At 42.8% G+C, this 23,716-nt stretch overlaps 1 protein-coding gene across 4 annotated transcripts in view; it reads left to right on the top strand.

The window, feature by feature from the left end:
* Positions 1–23,716, top strand: part of TTBK1 (tau tubulin kinase 1) — a 100,613-nt gene that overhangs the window by 54,194 nt on the left and 22,703 nt on the right. For all 4 annotated transcript variants that reach the window (XM_063152660.1, XM_063152659.1, XM_063152661.1 and 1 more), the window contains 4 exons: positions 5,143–5,297; positions 6,004–6,223; positions 10,046–10,221; positions 11,225–11,783. In XM_063152660.1, coding sequence (XP_063008730.1) covers positions 5,143–5,297; positions 6,004–6,223; positions 10,046–10,221; positions 11,225–11,783 — 1,110 coding nt within the window. The remainder of the gene's footprint in view (positions 1–5,142; positions 5,298–6,003; positions 6,224–10,045; positions 10,222–11,224; positions 11,784–23,716) is intronic.

The following is a 23,716-nucleotide window of genomic DNA, read 5'->3' as shown; positions in this document are numbered from 1 at the left end:
TTTCTCCCATTCAGTGTTTGCTGTCAGCCTATATGTGAGTAACTCAGACTAACACAACACAACTGAAGCAACTTCATTCTGTGTTGCTTTTTTTTTAAATCACAGTGGTTTTCTCTGCACATTAAAGATAGTGATGGAAACAACGTTTTATAAGCAGATCTGTGCAGTCTTATCTGAGTGCCTGGTCCTGTTGATAGTGCATCAAATGAGTGGGAAAGTGGTAGGAGGGTGTTCCAACAAACCCTCTCCAACAGTGCCTTTGTGGTTTAGCCATGTACATGTTGTAACATAGCAACCACACATTTTTTAAAAATTAAAAGGAGAAGGCAAATGCTTTCTACATAGTGCAGTGGGAAAATAACATTTGCCACTAAGAGGGAGAGCTGCAGAGGGATGGAAGTGGATTGATGAGATGCAGAGGGAGCTGGATTTGTTTGTCCTGGAGTAGAGAAGTCAAAGAGGGAGATCTGATTGCTCTTTCACTGCCTCAAGGGACAGTTGTGGGGAGAATAGAGGCAGCAAGGGAAATTGTGACTGAATCCAGCAGGGGAGTGGAAAATGCAGAGTGTGGGTTCTTATATACAAAACAGGTACTTAGAAAAGCTGTGGAATTTCCATCCTTGGGAATTTCCAAAGATTGGCTGAATGACAAATATGATCTGCCTTTTAATTAGCTCTGCTTCGAGCAGATGGTTGGATTAGAGATTTCCAAAGCTGCCTTTGAACCTACATGCTCCTATATTCTATTCCAGCTTAAAATAATTGTGTCCTAATGGTACCAAAAAGCCATCCTTGAGACTGAAATGGAAGGAGATGTTTCCAGACAGAATTCAGTGTGTACTAAACACAAACAGCTCTTTCACAGTAGGGCATTTGACTGAAGCTGTGAATTGCCTTTTTGCCTTCAGTTTCTTGCAGGTGCAGCTTGGGCAAGAAGCCTCCAAAAGGGAACTCCCCACAAAAGTCTGGCATCTAAGCTTGCCACTTCTAGCTTGACTTGGAGACCTATTCCAGACAGCAAATGCTCCAAGCATCTCAGCTTTTGAGATGTCTATGTGTTGATTTATCTGGATGTATCACTCTGAAATATTAAGAACTATACCAAAGGCCATTTGAATTTGTCACCAGTATCAGACCGACAGAGAAATGAAGGAAATTGGGAAAGTGTGTTTACAAATATATAAAGTCATGGCTTATTTAAAAATCTGAATTGAATTTGAAGTTTTAGATTCTCCTAAGCACATGTCATGCTGAGTGGCAATTTAATTACAGCTTTGAGTCTGTGAGATGATGTCTCCAAGAGACACATACCAGGCTGTAACAGGACACTAAGTGTGACCAGAGATCACTACTCTCTGATGGATAGATGACACAAGTTTGCCTAAGCAGGGGAAAGGAAAATGATGGTAGAATAAAACAGACTTGAGCTGTCAGGTGATGGATCTTATAGCCTGTGTTTTTGTACTTCTTGGGCTCATGTCCTCAGGTGTCAGGTCTGTCCCTTTAATGGATCGCTGTCAGCGTTGGTTCATGGTTAGGATCAAACTTTCAGCACTTTCACAGCAGGAGGATGTGGGTGTTAGAGCAGCATTTTGGGGTTTTCTGACTCATTTGACAGCAAGAGGCATGCCTCTTCCCTGGAAAAGTGCAGATAGGATGTAGTAGAAAATATTTTGTACTACACTTGCATAGAGTCCAGCTGGTAGAAGAGCAGTTTCAGGTGTGGCTGGCTTTTCTCTCCAAAGATATTTTTGCAATGAGTATCAGAAAAGTAATAGTGACCTTTTCTCCTGGAAGATTACAGAACTTTAAAGAGCAAAGACAAGTGCCTTTGCCTGGGAATCCATCCTATTCCCTCAGCTAGGGCATTGTGAATTGCATTTCAGTCGAGGAGAAATGGTCACATCAGCTGTTGTTGTCTGAGAGAATGGCCGTCCTGTACACATCCTGAGCAGGTGTGGAAAGGTGAGTTTCCTATATGGACATCTTCCTTTAGATTCAGTCAGTACCAAATATTGTCAGAGCAATTGGGAGAGACTCCCTGTGAACAACCAGTGCTGGTTTGAGTTCTCTCATGCTGACCAAGTGTGGTGGTTCAGCTCCAGCTGGCAGCTGTGTACCCTGCACAGTGGGATGGGGAGGAGAATCAGAAAAAAAAAGAAAAAAAGAAAAAAAAGAAAAAAAACACAGGTTCAGACAAGGACCATGCAATAGTTGAAACAAATAGAATATAATAATCAAAATCGTAATTAAGAAAAAAGAAAAATATAAGAATAATAGAAAATCATGTGATGCAAAATACAATTGCCTGATGCCCAGCCAGTGCCCAGGCAGCAACTGGTCCCTTCCAGCCCACTTCCCCAGTTTATATACTGGGCATGACACTCTGTGGTATGGAATATCCCTTTGGCCAGTTTGGGTCACAGCTGTCCCAGCTGTGCTCCCTCTCAGCTCCTTGTGCAGCTCTCCACCAGCAGAGGATGGGACACTGAAAACTCCTTGAATGAGGGTAGGCACAACTGAGCAACAGCCAAAACATCAGTGTGTTATCAACACTGCTCTCATCCTAAATGCAAAGCACAGCACTGCACCAGCTATTGGGAATAAAATTAACTCCGTTCCAAGTTACTAGATATCTTCCATCATAGTCCTAATGTTTTCCCCCTAGAAATTCTTGTAGGGCTTACAAACACAAATCAGGAGCATTCCTTTATCAAAAGGGGACCTCTGCCACTAAAGCGGTGTGCCTTATATTTATTCTTAAATAGTGTGTTGCAGATCACAGTGCAGATTAGAAACTTGATCAAGAGCAATTTGTTGTGCCCAAAGTTTCTGCTGAAAGATTGCATCTTCTTAGATAAACCCCAAAGAATTCAAGGCTTGAGTGCCTGGACAATCCATAACTGGTTTGGTACATTTTGTATGTGATATTTCAGGATTGATTGTGATTCCTTTCCTGAGCCTTGGCCAGGAGAAGCCATTTAGACAAGATGTATCATGACAGCTTAGTGGGTAATTTGTGCCCCATTGGCTGCTTCCCTCTCATTCTCTGGGCCATCAGCCCAAAACATGGCATGCTGCTACATAATGTGCAATTAAGCTTTATGTCCTCATGGACAGTTGCATCTTTAATAGAGAAACATACTGGACCTCTTCTTTATCAAAAGAAGCCTTTATCAAAACTAGTGGGTTTGATACTCAGAGTTGGAATTGCACATTGTCTTGTCCAGCAGAAGGAAATTCAACATGACTATGGAAACTTTTCTGATTCTTAGTATTCTGTCTGTAGGCAGAGGATCCCTGGACAGGATCCAGTGACTTTTTTGCATGGCTTTCCAGGAGCAGCGGCTGTTGCTGGGACTGTTCTGTGCAGTTTTCCACTCCACTTCTCTCCTTGTAAAGCTTTGACCTTTCATCAGAAGTATAAAGGTTTCAGAGAAAGCTGAGAAGACTCAGTAAGTCCATTAAATACCTTTAGAATAATGGCAGGTGAAAATACCTGTAGCCTTCAGCCGTGGAAAAGAATCCTACAGGGAGTACAGTAAAGGGCTGTAAAATCCCTAATGGCCTGCAAAGTCAAGTGCAAGAGTTACAGAATAAGTTATAGCAGAAAGTAACAAAAGTTGTTTCAACTGAGTGAGTCCTTAAAGGGATGCTAAGAATAAGGCAGCTGAACATATAATTTTATCATGTGGTTTCTTACTTCAGACTGCTTCAGTGTCAAAGGAATGGAAGGTGGCAGAAGCAGTACCAATTTTTAAATAGCTTCACAAGATACCACTCCCTGACACTGACATGTCCATCACAAAGAATCCAAAGCTGTGGTAAGACTGGCATTAGTGGACAGATGGGTGAGGGTGATCTAATGAACAGAAGCCAGTATGGCTTTTATAGAGGCATCTGTCTACAAATGTGGGGAGCTCTTGCAAGGCATCTTTGAGTTTGTGAGGATAATAATTACTAAAAGATACTCGACAGTAATCATTTCCAAAGTAGCAGTCAGAAAACAAATACAATCCTAAGAATTTCCTGTGCCTTGGTCTGATTGACATCCAGCTCTGGAAATTCTGTTAATCAAATGTAGTATTACCACAGGAGTGTGCACCTGATTCTAAGGTTTTGGGTCACAGAAAGGAGGAAAAAGTTGGCTCATCTGAAAGCTGCAAATAGGCATTTTTCTGCAGTTTGGTAAGCAGTGGGAAATGGCAGGCTTTCCTGTCCTTCTGATCATGCTGATAAACAGAACTGGAATATAGTTGCAAATAGGATGTTTGCTCATGCTAAATTTTATTCATAACTTAGTGTTGATTCTACACCATAAGCTGAATGCTTTTGCCATCACATTGTCTCTCCCTGTAGAGGGAAACTGTCAGGCTGAATCCTGTCAGTTCTGCATTATTTAGCTAAATAATTTTATTAGAAATGTAGGACCTCACAGCTCTGTTAGCCGACAGCATCCAGTCTCCTTTTGACAGCACAACATCAGATTTCTCTGCTAATGCATTGGTGCATTGAGAACTACTGACAGTAATTTCATTCTCTCCTAGAGGATACCAGTTCTTAGAAAAGGAACAAGCATGGAGCGCATCAGCCATGAGCATTTATACCTGCCATCTTATAAAGAAAATTGTATCATCCTTTTTAGAGCTTTATTTTCTTAGGCAGCCAAGTGTGTCAGGCCACATTGTGCACATTAAACACAACGTAGGGCTCCTGACTAAGCCATATTTCAGCCAGACACTGCAATGAGTCTGCATCCTAGGGCTGCCTTTTCCTGTTCTCTTTATGTCTTCTGGCAGCCCTTGAACTCTGCATATCAAATGTACTGTTCTGCATAATGTACTGTCTAACCTAGAGGAAAGCTGAATTGAAGTTATGGATTTAGAGTTGGAGTAACAAGCTAACTGCAAGGTTTCATTGAATCAGTGTCAAAATGCTGCATGCTTTTCTTTTGTAGGTTTGAAGAAATCTTACTTATGAAGCCAAAACCAACTGTTGCAATTTCATAAGTTTTCCTTTCATTTTTAGCACTTTTCATAGGCAAACTGGATGCACTTGGTCCTCATGCACATACTTCACATTTTTGGTGAGAGCCACTCTCACACCTACTTACCAGAAATTGTTCTTGCAAATCTGTTGCAGCTAATCATGTCGGTTTTCGAGAACAGCATGAAGGAAAGGGGCATCACTGAGAATGAAGCCTTTGACTGGGAGAAGGCTGGTACAGACATCTTGTTGTCCACTAGCACCTCAACTCCACCACAGCAGAACACCAGGCAAACAGCAGCCATGTTTGGGTGAGTGTTGTAGTTGTACCAGTCAGACAGTGGACAGCAAGCTCAGTTCTTTTTTTAAAGATTTCAAGGCCATTATGATTCTGGGAAGTTGGAACAGCATAGAGGGCACCACTTGATCTATCTGTTTTGATACTAATTTATGTCTGTGGTGGTGGATGGTGAGCTGAGTACTGAGCACAGCTGAGTGCATGCTCTGCTCACCCCTCCAACACAGCTCCTCAGCCTGTTCACAGTGTGTTTCATGTGAACAAAGGTACACAGAGACTGATGCTCAGATGTACAGAGGAGTCCAAATAGAAAAGGCTGGATTAGAACTGGTTCACTGGTCTGTCTCGGTGCTTTTTTGGGGCTGACATTAGGGGATAACAGTAATCCCTAGTAATGTTATGGAAGATAAAATCTATAGGGCCTAGTAAGCATCATTTTTTCATGCAAAAGGAGAGGTTTCTTCACAGCTCAATATGGTGTGATGGGCACTTGTGAAGAAGTTTCCAGTTTTATCAAGGGTCCCAAGATGCTTTCACTGATCCATCCTACTGTCTTTGTAATTTTCATTACACAGAATCCTCCTGTTCTGATTCAGGATGTCACATCTGGGACTGCCTGCTTTACCCCAAAATCTGCTGAGGAATTCCTATGGGATGATGCAATAGCTACCTTCTGTATATACTGATAATTTTACCCTTTTTTTTGGTCTCTTTTACAGGGTGGTTAATGTCACTCCGGTGCCCGGGGACCTGCTCCGTGAGAACACCGAGGATGTCCTGCAGGGGGAACATTTGAGTGACCAAGAGAACGCTCCTCCCATCCTGTCAGGCCGGCCCGTGGAAGGCCTTGGGCAGGCTCCGAACACGGCTTTCAACGAGGGGGAAGTTTGGGAAGAGACAGATGTGAATCGCAACAAACTCAGGATCAGCATCAGCAAAGTAAAGAACTTTTCTTTGTCTCCTGTGACTCTTGGATGTAGGGCAATGGTTTCATACACTGCCAGAGGCCACTCAGATCCACTGATGTAGCATCCTATGTAGTAGGCACAAAAAGCATTGAAGAATTCTCCTGTGGCAAGGGGAATTTTTTCACAGAGTAAAAGCCATTTGGATTAATTTAGGTCTTTATGCAAGTGAGATTTTGGGGGCCAGTAATGCTAAAGTGAATCTTTTTTACCATCATGTCATTATCTAGGATTTTGATACTTCAAGCAAGGAAATTCTAGTCCTTGCATAGCTGATATAATATCAGAAATGTCTTAGGCATGGAAATTAAAAACCAAAATTTTATTTTGTCCCAAGCTCTTGTGTTACTATAGGACACGAAACAACACAATGCACACACGCTGCTTAAGGTTCTTAAGGTGTAAAAAGGAAGTTTATTTTCTGACTCTAACATTTATAGATTTTTAAAAGTGACAGTGGATTGGAGGGTGAAAGTGCTACTTTTCTAATAACACTGGACAAACCAACAGTCTATCAAATTTTGCTTCTTTTATAAAAGAATGCAAAACAGTAAATTATTTACAGAAAGTGTGTGAGAAAGTTTTTCACAAGAATGTAAACACCAGAAGGCTTAAAAAATCAAGGTGACACTGTTGGGTAAATAAATGTAATCAGAGATGTCTTCATAAGCTGTATTTTTCTGTACCTTGAATGATCACTCATTTTTCTCTTCCTTTTTTTAACTTTCTTTTTTAACGGTAGGAAAATCTATAGGGAGCATCTAACAATGGTTTCCCCCCTATGAAGAGTGAGAGGAACCATTACTTAATATTCTTATATTTCTGCATTCCAAGATCATATTAAGCTTTTTTAGCTTACATAAAATGTATACTTCAATTGATTTTCCTCGTAATCTCTAAGGTGTTTCTGCATTCCAAGATCATACTAAACTTTTTAGCTCACATAAAATGTATACTTCAATTAATTTTCCTCATAATCTCTAAGGTGTTTCTCAGTCCTTTCTTGTAAATCTTACCTAATTTCTTGGAGGCATCCCCAGTGAAGGTTGATTCCATGATAAATGTCAAGTATTAGAATCTGACAGTTAGTTTATTAATAAGGTAAATTTACATACTGCAAGTAAATTAGTATTAGTGGCAGGTCATCAGATACATACAGTCTGTTAGCAGAGAAATGTTCATCAGACTTAAAATGTTGTCAGGTCCTATCAGATTCACATCACAAAATTGTCTTTAATGGACATTTGTGGAGTGGCATTTTAAGTGTGTTAGTCTTCTGAGGCTGACCAGAATTCCCTTCAGTCTCTACTAGTACAAAGTTAGTCCTTATTTCAAAAATATGGGTATCTCCACTGTCCTTAGTCTTCTTAGAAATGCATGGACAAGAAATAATCTAATTTACTTAAAATTATCCAGTGCAAATAATGCAGATCAATGTGTTATCTGTATGAAACATTAGCAGGGACGTTCCCCAACACTGAGAAATTATGAATGAAGTTCAAATTACTTCTTCATCTCTCACTGGTAACTCTGCATTCCCAGAAGTTTTCATTTGAAGGTATATGAAATGAGAAAAGCCTGATGGAGAGGGACAGTTCTGTTCACACAAGATATATTAAAAAAAAAAAAAAAAAAAAAAGAGAGAATATTACAGAAAAATCCTAGCAACTTCTGTGTGTTTATCTTTGCATTTCTACCACCAGGTGCTTTGATGCTCTTCAGTCAGACTTTGCACAGGGGAGTCCTTTCTGCATGCTAGCTGTGTGTTCTCTCTTAGGTACCTCATTCACAAGTCCTGTCATAGCAGCAGCTCAAGGCAGGGAGGTTTCTAGAAGCTCCACAGCACAGCCAGGTGACTCTTGTGCCAGGCTATTTGTTGTCAAGCTGCTGCCAGAGGAGCTTTGGGAGTTTCTCAGCATGGCAGGGAGCACTTCAGCTCTGACAGGTTCTGTAGCTACACAGCAGGCTGTGCAGCACAGCCCAGGGCAGCAAGCTCTCCAGAGCTGAAGTCCTTTCTTTGAGGGTTGTTATCTTTAGTTTGACTCTTGCCTGTCCTTTTGCTTTGCTTCAGTCTGACTGTTCTCTGAGAGAGGATTGGTTTTTATTTAAGTAGCAGTCACTATGTGGAGAAAAAAATGATGCTTTGACAGGCTTTGCTTGCCTGTCCTTTTGCTTTGTCTTCAGTCTGACTGTTCTCTTAGAGAGGATTGGTTTTTATTTAAGTAGCAGTCACTATGTGGAGAAAAAAATGATGCTTCCAATTTGATACCTAAGGACACAGCTCTACCTCTGCTTGTAATCTGAGGCACCAGAACCACAAGGGCACTGGTGTGTTTAAACACCCTTCTATTTCACAGCATCCTTCATCTTCCACTCTTGTAGCACTAGAATTAACTGGCTCTCCCTGTCTTGCTCTTTGTATTTAGGACATGAGTGGAGCTTGCCATGTTTTTTCTCCCTAATAACTGTCTAAGGTGATCCTTACTTCTCTGTGCAGACAGTTCAGATCTCCTCCTGTCCCACTTCTCCCATTTCTGTGTTAAGGACAGAACTACTGTCGCTGTTCTCCCACACCATCCCCCAGTTCTCTGCTCGTGAATCTTACCAAGCTGGTGCTACCCAACAGTTACATCAGCACTTTGCTCCCTTCACAAACACATTTGACCTTTGTTTGTTGCTAACCTTCTCCTGGCCATGACTGTATTACAGATTAAATCATTACCATCTATTCTGCTTTTCCTCTAATGCTTGAAAGTTCTCCTCCACTCTCCTTAGCTGCAAAAGCTCTTTAGTTATGCATTCCAACTCCAGCTTGGGTGGTTTAGGTCTGCTAATTTATGGGCACTGGCTGACTTGCCATGTACACATTGCATGCACAAGGCAGCTGTCTGGATCAGCAGCGCTTTCCTGAGATGCTGTTGTGTTCAGACCCTCTGGCATTAATGGGGGACAAGGGGAAGAAGGGCAGGAAAGGGTGAGCATTCTCCATACAGATCCCCACACACGGGTAGTGTGCAGCAGCTGATGCTGCATGACAGCAGTGATGAATGCAAATCCTGTGCTGCTGCTGTGCTTTTTGCCCCTCTTTTCTAAGGAAAATCAGCACTGTGGAAGGCAGAGGGCAGCTGTGTTGGTCACCTACTTTTGCTCCTCTGTTTGCTGCTAAATTTAAAAAAAATAAAATTTAATAAGGCAATATGAAAGAGGAAATATGGAATGATAGAATATCCATGAATGTGTTCAGCTCCCTGCATGACCTTGGTTCTATGGAGAGCTCTTACTGATGTTGTGGTTGAATGGATATCATGGAAGACTTTGTTTAAAGGACCAAGATTAAACAAACAAACAAAAAAACCACAAACAAAAAACCCAAACCACCCTGGTAATTAGGAGATGCCTTAGTCAGACCAGATGTAAAAGTGTGTACATTGCAATGTAATGCATGGCCCCTGATAAAATGAATGTTGACAAACAAGGCTCTTAGGCATCTTGGATAAGCAGTTAGGGTTTGTGTATGCAGTAGGTTTACCCATGAGAACTCCTTTGGATCAACACTCAGAGTAATTGAAATGCACAGACCACCTTGTAAAGATGTTTAAATATTTGAATTGATTTTAAATCCATACCTTATTTTAATAGCAGCTGATTGCCAGGGCAGAGGGACCCTGCCTCTCTTCAGACATTGCTTGTGTAGATTGTGAGATTGTATCCTGGGAGAAAGTCCAGAGCAACAGTGAAGGATGGAAATTAACATCTTTGGCCAGATCTTGAAGTTCTTTGTGTTTCCCCCCTCCAGACTCAGTGCATGGTGGAAGAGGAGCAGAGAAACGGGGTGTGCCCCAGTTCCCCTGTCCGAGTGCCTCCGGAGTCGCCGACCGCACAAGTGCGCTCCCTCCGCTACCGCCGCGTCAACAGCCCCGAGTCAGAGCGGCTCTCCACAGCTGATGGAAAAGCAGATCCACATGAAAGAAGGTTTGTTCACCCTCTGTAGCCTTCAGCAAGTCCTGAGGATTCACTCTTGAGACCAACCTAATCATTAGACCAGCAGCTAATGCTTGCAACTTTATCTACATTGACTTTCGGTTCACCTCCTTCTCTACTTCCCCTTTCTTTGTCAAAAATGTTGATGTCTCACACATGGAAGGCTTTCCCCAGAAGAGTCTGCAAGGCTTCTGGATGATGCTTGTTGAAAACACACTGCAGTTGTCCTAAAATCTGGGCAGCAGATGCTCTGGCTTTGTGCAAAGCAAGCAGCAGATGCAGGCCAAATGAGAAACATTGATCAGAACATGGTTTGAAGGTTTTTTTCACAAGCCAGTCGAATTTAACAAGGGGGAAAGGTGTTGTTGGGTGGAAATGGTTATCATCCTGTCTACAGGGCAAAGAGATGCTGAATTGGCTGTCATACTGAAGCACTTCTTCACACCATTGTAGGTTCTAAAGAAATATTTTTGTTTAAGCCTGTCTTCCTGAAGTGTACCAAGAACTGAGTGAGAAGGGCCTATACAGGCTTTCTCTTATGGTCACTGTCGTTGCCTGTAGCCATGATATTTTCTGAAAAATCCTTTCCTTAGGATTTTTTCTCCTGAGAAGTCGAGAGGCCTCAGGAACAAAATGTAAGCAATGATTATCTGCTGCGTGGAATGCAACAGGTTCATCTGTGATTGGTCTCATGTGGTTGTTTCTAATTAATGGCCAGTCACAGCCCAGCTGGCTCGGACTCTCTGTCTCAGACACAAGCTTTTGTTATTCATTCTATTGTTTTTCTATTCTTAGCTAGCATTCTGATGAAATCCTTTCTTCTATTCTTTTAGTATAGTTTTAATATAATATATATCATAAAATAATAAATCAAGCCTTCTGAAACATAGAGTCAACATTCTCATCCCTCCCCTCATGCTGGGACCCCTGCGAACACCGTCACAGTTGCCCACAACCCCGATGTGTTTTGAATGGCTTCTTGTTGTGTCCCCAGGTCTCGAATGGACATCCCTGGCTCTCCGTCCCGGCTCGTGTGCTCCTCGCAGCCGGCCCAGATGCTGTCCATCGACACGGGCCAGGCTGACCGGCAGGCCAGCGGCAGGATGGACGTGTCGGCCTCCGTGGAGCACGAGGCCCTCAGCAACGCCTTCCGCTCGGTGCCGCTGGCTGAGGAGGAGGACTTTGACAGCAAGGAGTGGGTTATCATTGATAAGGAGACAGAGCTGAAGGACTTCCACCCCGGTGCTGAGCCGAGCACCTCTGGAACCACGGATGAGGAGCCCGAGGAACTGAGGCCTATTGAAGATGGGGAAGAGAGAAGGCGCCTGGGGGCAGATGCTGCAGTGAGGCCGAAGACTCACGATGGGCGAAGTCGGGGTATGCTGCCTGTGACTGAGGAGGACAGTTCCCATAGACATGAAGGACCTTCTCAAACAGTGTCTGACAGTAGACATGAACAGCAGACAGGAAGTCCAGCCCACTCCCCCTTACATTCAGCACCAGCCCTCCGACAAAGGAGACGAGAATCTGAACCTACTGGTCCTCAGAGACAGGTAAGATCCCTGGGTCTGTACCTTGTTGCCTATCATAGCATCATCTTAGGAAACCTCAACTGTGCTGGAGAAGTCTTTGATTCCAAACATGGATGCTCTTGTAAAACTCTTCTGACAGTGCTGGCAAATGTTGTGAACACCTTAGAAGTGCTCCCAAAAGCCAGTGATGTCCTTCTGAGGACACACTGTTATAAAGATCTTTCAGCCATTTCGGTTCAGGGACAAGAGGAGAGCACAGTTGTGATTTGGGTATCTCTACTCTCTCCTTTTATGCTCTCCCACAGACGTTTTTTAGTAACTGCTTAGTTGTATGGAGGTATTGCTAGCAAATCTTCTCCACATAGTTTCTCAGCAACAATAGGAGTGTATTGCAAGAGAATTACCTCTAATCTAATAACACATCAGCACTGCACACTCCCATAACAATGCAAATCATAAAATAACTCCCTAAAATTAATCTTTCTTCTAAATACTTAACAAAAAGCTCAGAGTAGCCAGCACATACATCTCATCAACCTTACTTCAGTGAGGAGCATTGCTGTTACCATGTATTTACTCACAGAAATGTTCTTTACCTATTGTGTTTTTTCCATATAGTTGTAGAGGGCTTTTTTCCTTTCAGTTTTGCTTTTTTCCTGTGGTCTTCTGATGCTATAAAGTAGTTCAGTTTTTAGTAGGATGTTATTTATTAGATTAGCTGAAAAAAATATGATACACTAGGCACAGAGTTCCTGTCATACCTAATCTTGTTTAAGAAGAAGGCTGTCCCAGAGTGTTCAGTGCAAGAGGCAATCAAATTGTTCCCCTAAGAGCTTTTTGCTTTTTGTATTTATATGTTGATGAAGATCTCTCATGCACATGGGATCCATAAGCAAAGCAAAGAGCAGGCAAGTTTTGAGTCATGTACACAGGGATACCCTCCCATGACAGTGCAGTCTGCCTGTTCCTGTCTGGAAGATGATAATTTCATTTCTGCTTCCCTCTTGAGCTTATTCTCCAAGGAAGTGTTCACTGGACTGGAGCATGTTAAAAGAACATCCTTCTATTCAGGTCTTGCCCAGAATCTTCTCTTCTCTGGATCCCCAAGAGATGCAAGAAGAAAACCGTGAACGAGACAAGAATTTATGTAAAAGGAATCAAAGCAAATCTTTGCAAATCACCAGGCAAGGTGTTCCCTGTTAAGGTGTATGAGCATGTACAGGAAGGATAGAAATGCTGACAGTAGGCACAAGGGCTGTCCTGCTGAGCGTGGAACAGAAGCAGCACATGCTTCTCATAGAGACTGCATTCCAGTTGCAGGGCTCCTAGGTGGAGGTGTTTGCTGTAGAAAGCCAATATGTGGAATGCCCCTGGTATCTAGAAATTGCATAAGGCAAGCTTGGCAGAGTTGGAAGGGTCTGTGTCTGAATTTTCTGTGGTCTGTACACTTTGGGGGTTGGTCAGTGCAAGATCTGCAAGGTGCAATGAACATGGTAAGAGCCAGCTGATAAGAACCAGCTGTAAACAACAGCAGGGACATTTCACTGACATATTTAGTGTGGCTAAAGGAGCCTGGAGAGGCCTTCTTGGCCACAGCACATGCACCTCTATGTGAAATGACTGGGGGAGTTGGATATGATGCAGCACAGACTTCTTATCACTGCACAGGGATATTTAAAGAGCAGGCAAAAAAGGTAAAATAATGGGATTGGGGGTGATTACTGCTAATATATCAGGCAGCCTTTGTTCTCCAGCAAACTGCATTTTTTTTGTTCCTATGTCCTCAAATACCCTCTATTAACTCTGTGGCCTAGCTTTGTACACACAGACTAACACTGAACTTCTTTAGCTGACTGGGAATTAGTGGTTCTTCCTTTGATGTCTGAATCCTTCAGTTACCACTGCAGCTGTGCAGTGTTACTCATATTTTCCCACTTGCTATCACAAAACCAGCTATTAACTCTCAAAGGGACTTGGTGCCTAAAGGGAAGTAGAAACCTCTTTTCCTTGGGTGCAGCAAATATGAAGGGATGGGTGGCTGGGACACTGATAAGAAGTTGACCAAGGACTTAACTAGTGAAAATACTGAAGGCTTCATTAGCAGTGACAGATGTTTCCTGTAGCTCATGCTTTTGCTTCTCTGGGTTTGATTAGAACTGTGGTTGTGTGTGTGTGTGTGTGTGTGTGTAGGTGAGTAAATCTTCCTTATCTTTAAATATGTATTGAGCCTGTAAGATAGGTAAAAATGTCACTAAATGCTGAAATACCACGACTGAAGTCATAGGCTTTGTTGTACCCATCTGTGACCTCATTCTGGTGTCCCAAAAGCTGGTGATCATCCCTTGGTGTCAGCATGCTCACTGAAAGCAAATGGGGAATCCCTGCTCTAAGTGCTTCCTTCTGTTTCTCCATTCTCTGGCTCCATTCTGTGAGCCATCACTTGTAACTGGCAGAAAGACAGTGACTTCTGGATTGTCACAGAATCACAGCATGCCTGAGCTTGGAAGGGACCTCTAGAGATCATCTAGGTCTACCCTCTGCTCCAAGATGGATCATCTAGAGCAGGTTGCTAAGGACAGTGTCCAGTCAAAGTAGCTCTGAGGAATGAGGCTCCACAACCTCTTTGGGCAGCCTGTTCCAGTGTACAATCACTGTTATGGTAAAAAAACTTATAAAAATGTTTAAATGGAATTTCCTGTATTTCAGTTTCTGTTCCTTTCTTCTTTTACTTTCACTGGACATCACTAAGAAGAGTCTGGATCCATCTTCCCATCAGGTATTTATGATTATTGTTAAGGATCCCTCTGAGCCTTCTCTTCTCCAGTCTAAGCAGTCCCAGCTCTCTCAGCCTCTCCTCAAATGAAAAGTCTTCCAGTCCCTTCATCATTTTTGTGACCCTTCTCTGGACTACCTCCAGCATGTCCACGTGTCTCTTGTACTGGAGCACAGAACTGGAGCACAGCCCTGCAGGTGTGACTCACAGTGCTGAGCAGAGGGCAAGGAGCATTTCCCTCAGCCTGCTGGCTGCACTCCTGACACATCCTGAGGGGCTCTTGGCCCTTTTTGCCACAAAGGCACCTTACTGGCTTGTGTTCAGCTTAGAGTCCACCAGGACCTCCAGGTGCTTTTGTGTCAAACTGCTTCCAAAACAGGTGGCCCACAGTGCGTTCTGTTCCTCCACACTTCCCTTTGCTGAACTTTGTGAAATTCTTTTTGCCATTTCACCAGCCTATCCAGGCATCTCTGAATGTGAGCAAAACCTTCTGGTGTGTCAGCTGCTCCTCCCAGTATTATGTCATCTGTGACTCTGCAGAAGGTACACTCTGTCCCATCATCCAGGTCAGTGATTAAGTTGTTAAATAGTAGTGGCTGCATTATCAGCCCCTGGTTGTACCATTAATGACTGGACATTTTTTCTCCAAACATGGTATTTTATGACCAGGAGCCCACAGTTTTCAGTCTAATTCACTATCTATTTATCTAGCCCGTATTTAATTGTTTTGTCTATGAAGATTTTATGGAGACAGTGTCAGAAACCTTACTAAAGTCAAGATCAACAACCTCCCACCCTCTCAGCACAGAAAGCTCTTGGGTTCATCAGACATGACTTCCCCTTCATATATCCCTGTTGACTGCACCTTCTTATGTTTGGAAATGCCTTCTTCCAGGAGGATTTGCTCCATGTCCTTTCAAGCCTGACCAGCCTTCAATTCCCTGAGTTATCCTCATTTAGAACTCAGATGTTTCTTCAAATATGTCAGTCTTTTGGAAGACAGATGCTGTAGCTCAAATGTGAGAGATGATGGTGCTGTCCTCGTTAAAACTCTGTGGGTGTGAGAGGGAGCACAGAATGATCAGATGCTGCTGTGAGCAAAGTCGAGTACAGAGGAAGCTCTGAACAGCCTGGGGGAGTTTTTGACCCAAATATTCTCACATATTAGGAATCTCCCAGTTTCAGATGACAAGAAAATGGCTGCAGTGGAGCACAGATCTCATGGGAAGACCTGATATAAACGGGGAACAGAAGCTGTGTCATGTTCAAGCCCTTCTCTCTGTGCACCACTCAATACATCTGTTTAACAGAGCTCTAAGGGTTTACTTTAATGTATGCATTTCAGGGATGACCTAATAAGACTCAGGGGTTTTTTTAGGCACTAGTGTGCAGATAAAGCTGTAGAAATAGATAAAGAATGACTGGAAGAAAAGATTGAAGCTGCACTTCTGTTTACCTATTAATCCTGACACAGGGTTGCTGTTACTGGTGGAAATAATTTAAACCCGTACCTCGCAATGTAATTTAAAAATCTGTCAAGCTCTTAAGTATGCTGAATAAATTCACTGATATTTGACAGGCATGGCAACTTACTGCTGCCTTCTGCAGTGAAAAGACTTACAAGCGTTCATGCATGCATGAATTTTAGAAACTATTTCTGACTATGCTCAGGTCTGTGCTCATAGGTATATCTTGACTCAGTCTCCCCTGTTGCTAGTGCAATTGGCATTTTACAAAATGTTTGGGGATTCACCTGCCTAAAACATGCCTGTCCAAATGATGTCACATCTAAAAAACCACAAGAGAAGTGAAAAATTAAAGTGGGAGATGATACTTACTCTGCTTTACCTATCCTTGAATTTATTCTGCAGGGTTCAGAGAGCATTTTGCTTAGGCTGATTCTTACAGGCCTAGAGTTCATCTGTTAGAAAAGGTCCCAGTGTGAAGAGGCACTACTGTGGTTTTCCTTACCAACTCAGCTGTGTAGTTAAAATCACTCTTTGAAATCATCTTGATGCTGTCTTCAGCCTCTTTTCTCACACAGCCAGGAGAGTGCTACAAGTGGACTTGCTTAAAATTGTTTGTGTCTCGAGCAAGGGCAGCAGGGGAAAAGGAGCTGTGTCTCTTGGTTTCCTTTGCCTTCTACAGCGTCCTCTGTGGGCTGCTCTGAGGCAACCTGAGGGACCATTTCTAGTGGTGAGAGACGGGCGTTGGCAGAGGGGAACACTCATTGCTCCTCCCCCAGTGTAGTTCCCACTGGTCTGTGTTTGATGCCTGTTGTAGATGATGGGATTCTTTGGCACTCAGCTCCTCTGTCTTCCCTCCCCATGAGGAGAGAAGCTTGTCAGCTGATGGAGAAGGATGAGCGTAGAGTTGGCCTCTTACACTCTTTAGATTCAGGGTCCCTGTCCATCCATGTGTTAGAAATAAAGGATCAGAAAAAGGGTGGTAGTGGAAGTAATATTCACATATGTTCTTTAAATATAAATGTATATATCTATCAGGTAATAGCAATCAAAACCTTAAGCTCAGTAGACGTTCCTAATTACATTTTATATCTGTAACATATATTGAGTTCTATCAACATCACATTCTCCTGGGACTTCACACACAAAGTGTCCCACTGACCCTGTCCAAACAGAGCAGGATAGGCCTGATGGAAGGTGGTCCAGCCTGATTGCTGCAAAGGGATAAAGGGGGGCAGCACCTTCAGCATTGACTGAGTAATTTAAGCATTAGAGCATCAGTGAGAAAAGGTGGCATGTCTGTAAGCTCTCAGCTTCATCCTGCAGGCAGCAATACCAAAATGCACTTGCTGATGGGGTGTTGTAATTGCTTCTTCATGGCCTGGGCAAGTTCCTTGCTCCTGTGCTGTAGGGGAGGTCTCTCTGGGTAGCTGGAATGATCCTTTGAGATCTGAGAAGTCTTTACCATATTGAGATGATATATACCTTGGAAGTCATATATGCTGAACCCAAACATGGAACAAAAATTAGGAATAAAAATTCCAGTAATGCTTAGTTGTGCAGCTTGCAAATAGCACACCCAGGGCTGAATTTCTACCCTGTCTATGCAAAGAGAAGATGGTTGTCTTTTTGAGAAATTAGAGCTGCTGTCTAGATTTTATTTGTCTCTCTTGAGTACTCTGTATGACAGCATTACATTATTATTATCTGAGACTCTGATCTATGCAGTGACATGCAGTACATTTAGGACTGTGAATAATTGCTTTTCACATTCAATGCCAACCACGAACTGAGTAGCTCTGAGGCTCTTCTGAAGATAAGATATCTGCCTCAAAGCACTGCAGAGATATTGAAGGTGACAGGAAAGAGATGACACTGGATGACATTGAGCTCTTTTTCTAGTGCAAGGGCAACATCTCCAGTAAGGTAAGGAGAGCAGTTTAAAGAAAATCCAATATTGCCTTTCTGCATTTCACCTGCAGAGACTTCCTGAGAAGAAATGCAGAGTAAGGAAGGGAATGCATTTCCCATTTTCCCTTCCTTCCCTTGAAGGGAAAAAAGTGATTCCAGGAAAAAAGGTCTGGTTCTGGAGATTGAGGCTGCTGACCCTTGTGAAAGTGCTAGTTTCATAAAAGAGGTAGAAAGGGGAGGAAGGGCTTAGCACTTCCAGGGTGAAGGATCTGAAGTCATCCCCTTAATGCCTCTCTCTTCCACGCAGAGCATAAAGGGAAGGTAGGGACTGCAATCTCATCCTGGCACAAACTGTCCTCAGTGGGTGCACTTCCTCCCTCTCCTGGCTCTCCCAGGATCACAGAAGCAGAAGAGGAACCTAAGAGTGCATCTTCTCCTCATGTCCTCCTATGGTTCTGTGTTTTGAATTTCTCACTGAAGGGAGAATTATACTCTGCCTGCCTGTCCAACTGCTGTCTATCCACTGCTTACCAGAACTGGAAGCATTAACACTCCCCCTGCAGGTACTCAATATAAAAATGTATCAGGAGGCCAGCAATGTAAGTGTGAGAAAAGAAAAGTCTACTAACAGCCCTCAAACTTGCTTTTTCAAATCCTTGGAGTGAGTTTTAATAAGATTCATTGAAAGAACCCCTGAGAATCCTTCACTTTCAAATACACATAATCATTTTAGCACTGTTTCACCTTCTGTCATCCATGTGGTTCCCAAATGTGTTCAGAGTTGGACTCTTACCCATATGCAAGATGTATGAATAGCTTAGTGGCATGCCAAGATGAGCACTGCCAGTGAACAGAGAGGTGTGAGGCGTGTATCCTGAAGAGCCAGAGGAGGGGACAGAGCAGCAGAGCCTGGCACCGCTGGTGTCACTCTGCTCTGTCTATGGCTGGGGAGAGCGTGGCAGGCCTCCATGGTGCCCATAGCATCCCTGGGAGCTGATAGCCATAGAGAGCAGTAGGTAAGGCCCTGTGTAGAGCAAAAGCATTTTTCATCCGCCAGCGAAGATGTCCGCAGCATGCGCATCACAAACCAGGGGCGAGTCAACTCTTTTGCCTGACACCTTTTCCTCCACTCTTCTTGGTCTTTTTCAGTTGGAGGAGGACAGGCCTTCTCAGCACTCCCTCCCGAGGTACAGCCCCCTGAGAAGACTGGCGTCCTCCGTTTTCTCCTCCTCAACCCTGGAGACAGAACACTACCCTCACGTTGGTGGCACTTTCATACAGCGCAGCCGTTCGGCGGAGAGCAGCCCCGTGCGCATGCCCCACCGCAGGCACATGCCCCTCACGGCAGGAAACCACAGACTCATGCCTTCCGTCCTCCGCATTTCCAGGTCCCAGCTCCAGCAGGTGTGGGCCCGCTTCACACACAAAACATAGCCTGTTCAGGGAAGCAGCAGCCTCCATAATGCAATAATAGATTCCCACCCACCCACAATGTGTCACCACTTATAATGCAATATTGAATCCCAGACAACACTGGCCTAAGGTACTGTAACTTCCAAAGCCCCCCGCGAGCAGACCCCACAGAGACTGGAATCTAAACCTGCCGGCAGCCCGAGCGAGGGGCGGCGGCGAGGCCGAAGATGAGAACGCAGATGGTGAAGGTGGTGCTGTGTGAAAGAGGCCAGGGCTCCTCTGGAAATCCCGCTCGGGCCTCGGGGTAGGAAGTGCAGGGCTGCCTCACTCAACAGGAGCAATCGAGCGACAAAACGTTGTCAAGTTCTGACTGGGATGGAGAAACTGTGGAGGTATCAGCAAGCGTTGCCTTCCTCAGCACATGGGTTTGAGCATCTCTGCTGGTGTCTTACACTGGGCCCAGTCTGTAGGCGGTTTTACTCCATCTAGATCTAGGCAGACTCCCACTCAAAGCTCACCTGAGGCAGGACCTCAGGTTTGTCCCTCTTGTGGAGTTACAATCATGTATCTCTTTGTTGCTTTGGCTTTGGAAATCCCCTTGCTTTTGTTGCAGTTTGGTTTCCATACGGTGACCACACTTTTCTGTCTCTCTGGCTGTGCCTCTGTTACATGACAGTGGGACTGTTTGTCTGCTCTCCACTCCTAAGCTGCTCCAAATTTTCCTACCTGCCCCCAGAGGCACTGACTGTCAAGTTGGATAGCAAAAATTTTCTTACTGATCCAGCTGTAAATTATGCTGGTTTTAAATTCCTGAAATTTTAGGCAACTGCAGCTTTTCAATGGCAGAGCAGTCCTGCTTCTTGGCCTTGCTTGGAAATGCCTGTGATAACAGATCTCATTTGAGAAATAAAGTGGCCTCAGCTCCTGGTATACAGAGCCCATGAAACCCTTTGCTAAAACTGTGAATCTCAAAAGAAAAGGGAGATCAAAGTTAATTTAAATTGTCATAAGTATCCTTATTTCCTGTGTTTGCACAAATATATTGCCCTTCTCAGCAGAGTTGCACTGTAAAACACCAGACTGTATGAAGACTTTCTGTAGTCAAGTGAATGTGGTAACTGTCTTCTATTGCCATGAGCCTTTGGTCTCATCTTCTGGGAGAACAGGCAGTGTGGATGTTAAGGTGAAGGAAGAAGGGGTCATTGCTGGTGCTCAGGGCTTTAGGGAAGTGCAAGTCCAAAGTAAAATACTGTGCAGAAAATATACAAGCCTAGGATACAGGCAAGAAAACGTGCAGAAAGCTCAGACAGATGTGAAGAAGGGTTGGAGCAAGTGTGGATGTTGGAAGGAGGTTGTGGCATGGAGGTATCACTGCATGGGTAGGGTGTTTCCAGTGGGCTTTCAAGGAACAATTCCTACCAGGCAGTGTTTTCTGTAGGTACATCTGCCCCACCTGAAGCTCCCTTAATATTAGATTCACCCTCCCATAAGCAGGAGCAGACAGTGCAGCCCCAGACAGGGTGGGTGATGCTTTCTGAAGTTCCTAGCACCTGGCCCAGTGTGTCTGCATGCTGCAGGACATGGTCTGACAGGCTGACATGCTGACAGAGCATCCTGGGGGTGCAGGGATGGAGATGGGGGGGGCAACACACCCTCCTTGAGAAGATTCAGCACAGGTATAAGCAGCCTCTTCCCACAGTCATTCTTGAATCAGTGGCATCAATTTCTTTTGATTTGCCCCAAGAACATGTGTGAACAGGACAGTTTACTGATCAGAAAAAATTTTTATCTGCAATTTTTTCATGAGCTTTATTTTTTAAAAAGGTACTGGCATTGCCAAAAATACTTGGATTGAATTAACCACTAGCCTAATCCTATTTGGCAATTCCTTTGTCAAGGACAGATACCAGAAAGAGCAAGGATTTGCTCTTCTCAAAGTGACATGAGAAGGGATGATTTCCTTAAGTAGACTCTGCTCTGATGTTATTTTTTTTCCATCTTCACTAGAGACTTTGAAGAACAGATTCCAGAAAAAATAGAATTTGTGAAAGCACTAGACTTAAATCAGTAACTCTTAATAATTTTTGTTCATAGCGTCCAAAACACTGATGTTTGCTTTTCAAGGTCAATTTTAGGAATTGAAGTTACTCTTGTTCTATTTTTGAAGAAAAATCAAACAGTTTTTAGTTTTGCCAGTCAGGAAAGGGAACAAACTGGATAACTGGGTATTTATAAACTCTAAGTCTTTTGTTCAGACAAAAACAATGACAAGCCAATAAGTGGCTCCATACATAAATTTCAAAGATCAGTAATCTGTCTAATGCTGCTTATCATAATGATACTCACATAAACTTGATGCTGCTTTTCGAAGTTCAAAAATCTGATTTATAAAGTGATTGATTTATACAGACTTCAGTAAGACTTTCTTCCAGTTAAAATTATTAATAAATTGAAAGCCAACTAGACAAACAAAATATGTTTATATGTTGCTATCTCTTACAAGAGGGGCTGTTTCTCATTAGGACTCCTGACCTCCTACCCTTAACTCAGCACTATTCCATGCCTTTAGTGGCTGTCAAGAAGAACAAAGAAATCACTGAGGAGAAGGTTTGCAGTGACAGAAGGTGGGTGGTTTGATAAAACACTACTGACAGATCAGCTCTGCAGAAAGATCTGAATTGCCTGATAAATTGCTTGTGTTCAAAGTGATGATTGCATCCACACAGGGACAAGGTCATGTTTGGAGTGTGAAAGATGTAAGTCACATGTACAGAATGAGAGAAACTGTGCCCTGGGAGGTGCTGTCTCCCAAAATGAGGTGGCAGTTAGGTGAAGTAATTAGCTGCATCTAAGTTCTCACTATGCTGCTGCAGCAAAAAAAAAAAAAAAAACAAAAAAACCAAAAAACCAAAAAAACAAAAAAAACCCAAAAAGAATAAATAAATTCTTCTTCGGTGTATCAGCAGGAAAATAGAAAAAAAATAGAAGAACAGAGGGAGATCTTTTGTGGTGGTGAGATCACTACCAGACATATCCAAGTCTTGTATGGAAATTTCTGTAAAAGATTTTCAAAACCTAAAAGAGAAGAAGTCATACAAGAATGCTTCTGTAAAAGCTGCCTTGTAGAATAAGCTGGAAGAAATGCAGTCTGTCATTAAATACAAAACTAAAAAGTGACATGATTGCTGTTAGGTGTCTCTGCCTGAACAGAGCAAGAGGGGTTTTAACCTGCCAGGCAAAGATATGAGTCTAAGTGCTGGAAGATAAAATAGCAAAGGTAAACCTAGAAGCAAGATGCTCATTTTAAAGACATAGGTATGTGGTAAACCACTGAAATACATTATTTAAAGACACTGAATTCTTTGCTGTTCAGTCTCTGTAATTGGTTTCTAAATATTGGTTTCCAAACCAGTTCTGTTAAACCAACAAATTTGGGCTCTATACCAGAATAATTGAACATGTTGCTGTCACCTGGGCTTTATGGGAAGTCTTCTTTCATGATCAATATGTCTTTTACAATTTAATTCTGAACAAATTAATTGGTGCTAATGGCTGGAATCCTGATGTTAAAGTATTATGCAAAAAGTATTAAAAATAGTCAATTTAAAGGGGTTTTTTAACATCTTCATCTAATGCTGTATTAATTACTATGGAATCTGCATATTGTTGAGGAACAGTTGGCAAATTAAAGAAATGTGAAAAGAGGTCTTTTTTATATATATGGAAATGTAATAAATTAATATTGAAACTAGTTGCAGTGCAATTCTAAAAAAAAAACTTATGTAGATTACATTTATATTGCATTTATTTATTGTGTTTAATTTATAATGACTGCAATTATAAATGTAAATATATCCAAAATCAGTTGCCAAAAAACCCAGCTGATGGAAGGCTTTTGACATGAAAATTGATCGTGGGGCTGTGGGCTGAAAAGTTAGTTGCCCTACTTATTTGTCCTTTTATGTTTGGTAGGGTTTTTTTAGTTCTTCAGATGGAAAAAGCCAGTGGGAATCAACACTAGTGAAATAAAATTCCCTTTCAGCATCAGACTCTTAGGCAAATTGGGTTCATCAGAAGGGTCCAAGAATGGGGTTTGCATCCTGAGGGAGATACTCTTCTTTTCCTTCCCATTGTACATAGCACTTGTTCTGCTCAGAATCCAAATTGGAAATGAGCATTTGCCACTCCCTCACAGAGATCATTGGCATCAGGACAGGAAGCTGTCGCTGGGATCTCATGATCTACTTCAAGTGAGCAAATGTTCATCACTTGTATATACATATAAAAGCCATCTTTTTATATCTTGGCCTCTTGGCTCCTTTCACTTTCTTTCTATGCAGAACGGGAGATGTTTCTAATTTATCGCTCTCTCCTCAGCCTCCTTCCCTCAG

Source organism: Melospiza melodia, chromosome 3 (genome assembly GCF_035770615.1).
Source record: "Melospiza melodia melodia isolate bMelMel2 chromosome 3, bMelMel2.pri, whole genome shotgun sequence".
Lineage (NCBI taxonomy): Eukaryota > Metazoa > Chordata > Aves > Passeriformes > Passerellidae > Melospiza > Melospiza melodia.
The sequence above is the reverse complement of the archived record's forward strand: the minus strand, read 5'-3'. Positions and strand labels throughout refer to the sequence as shown.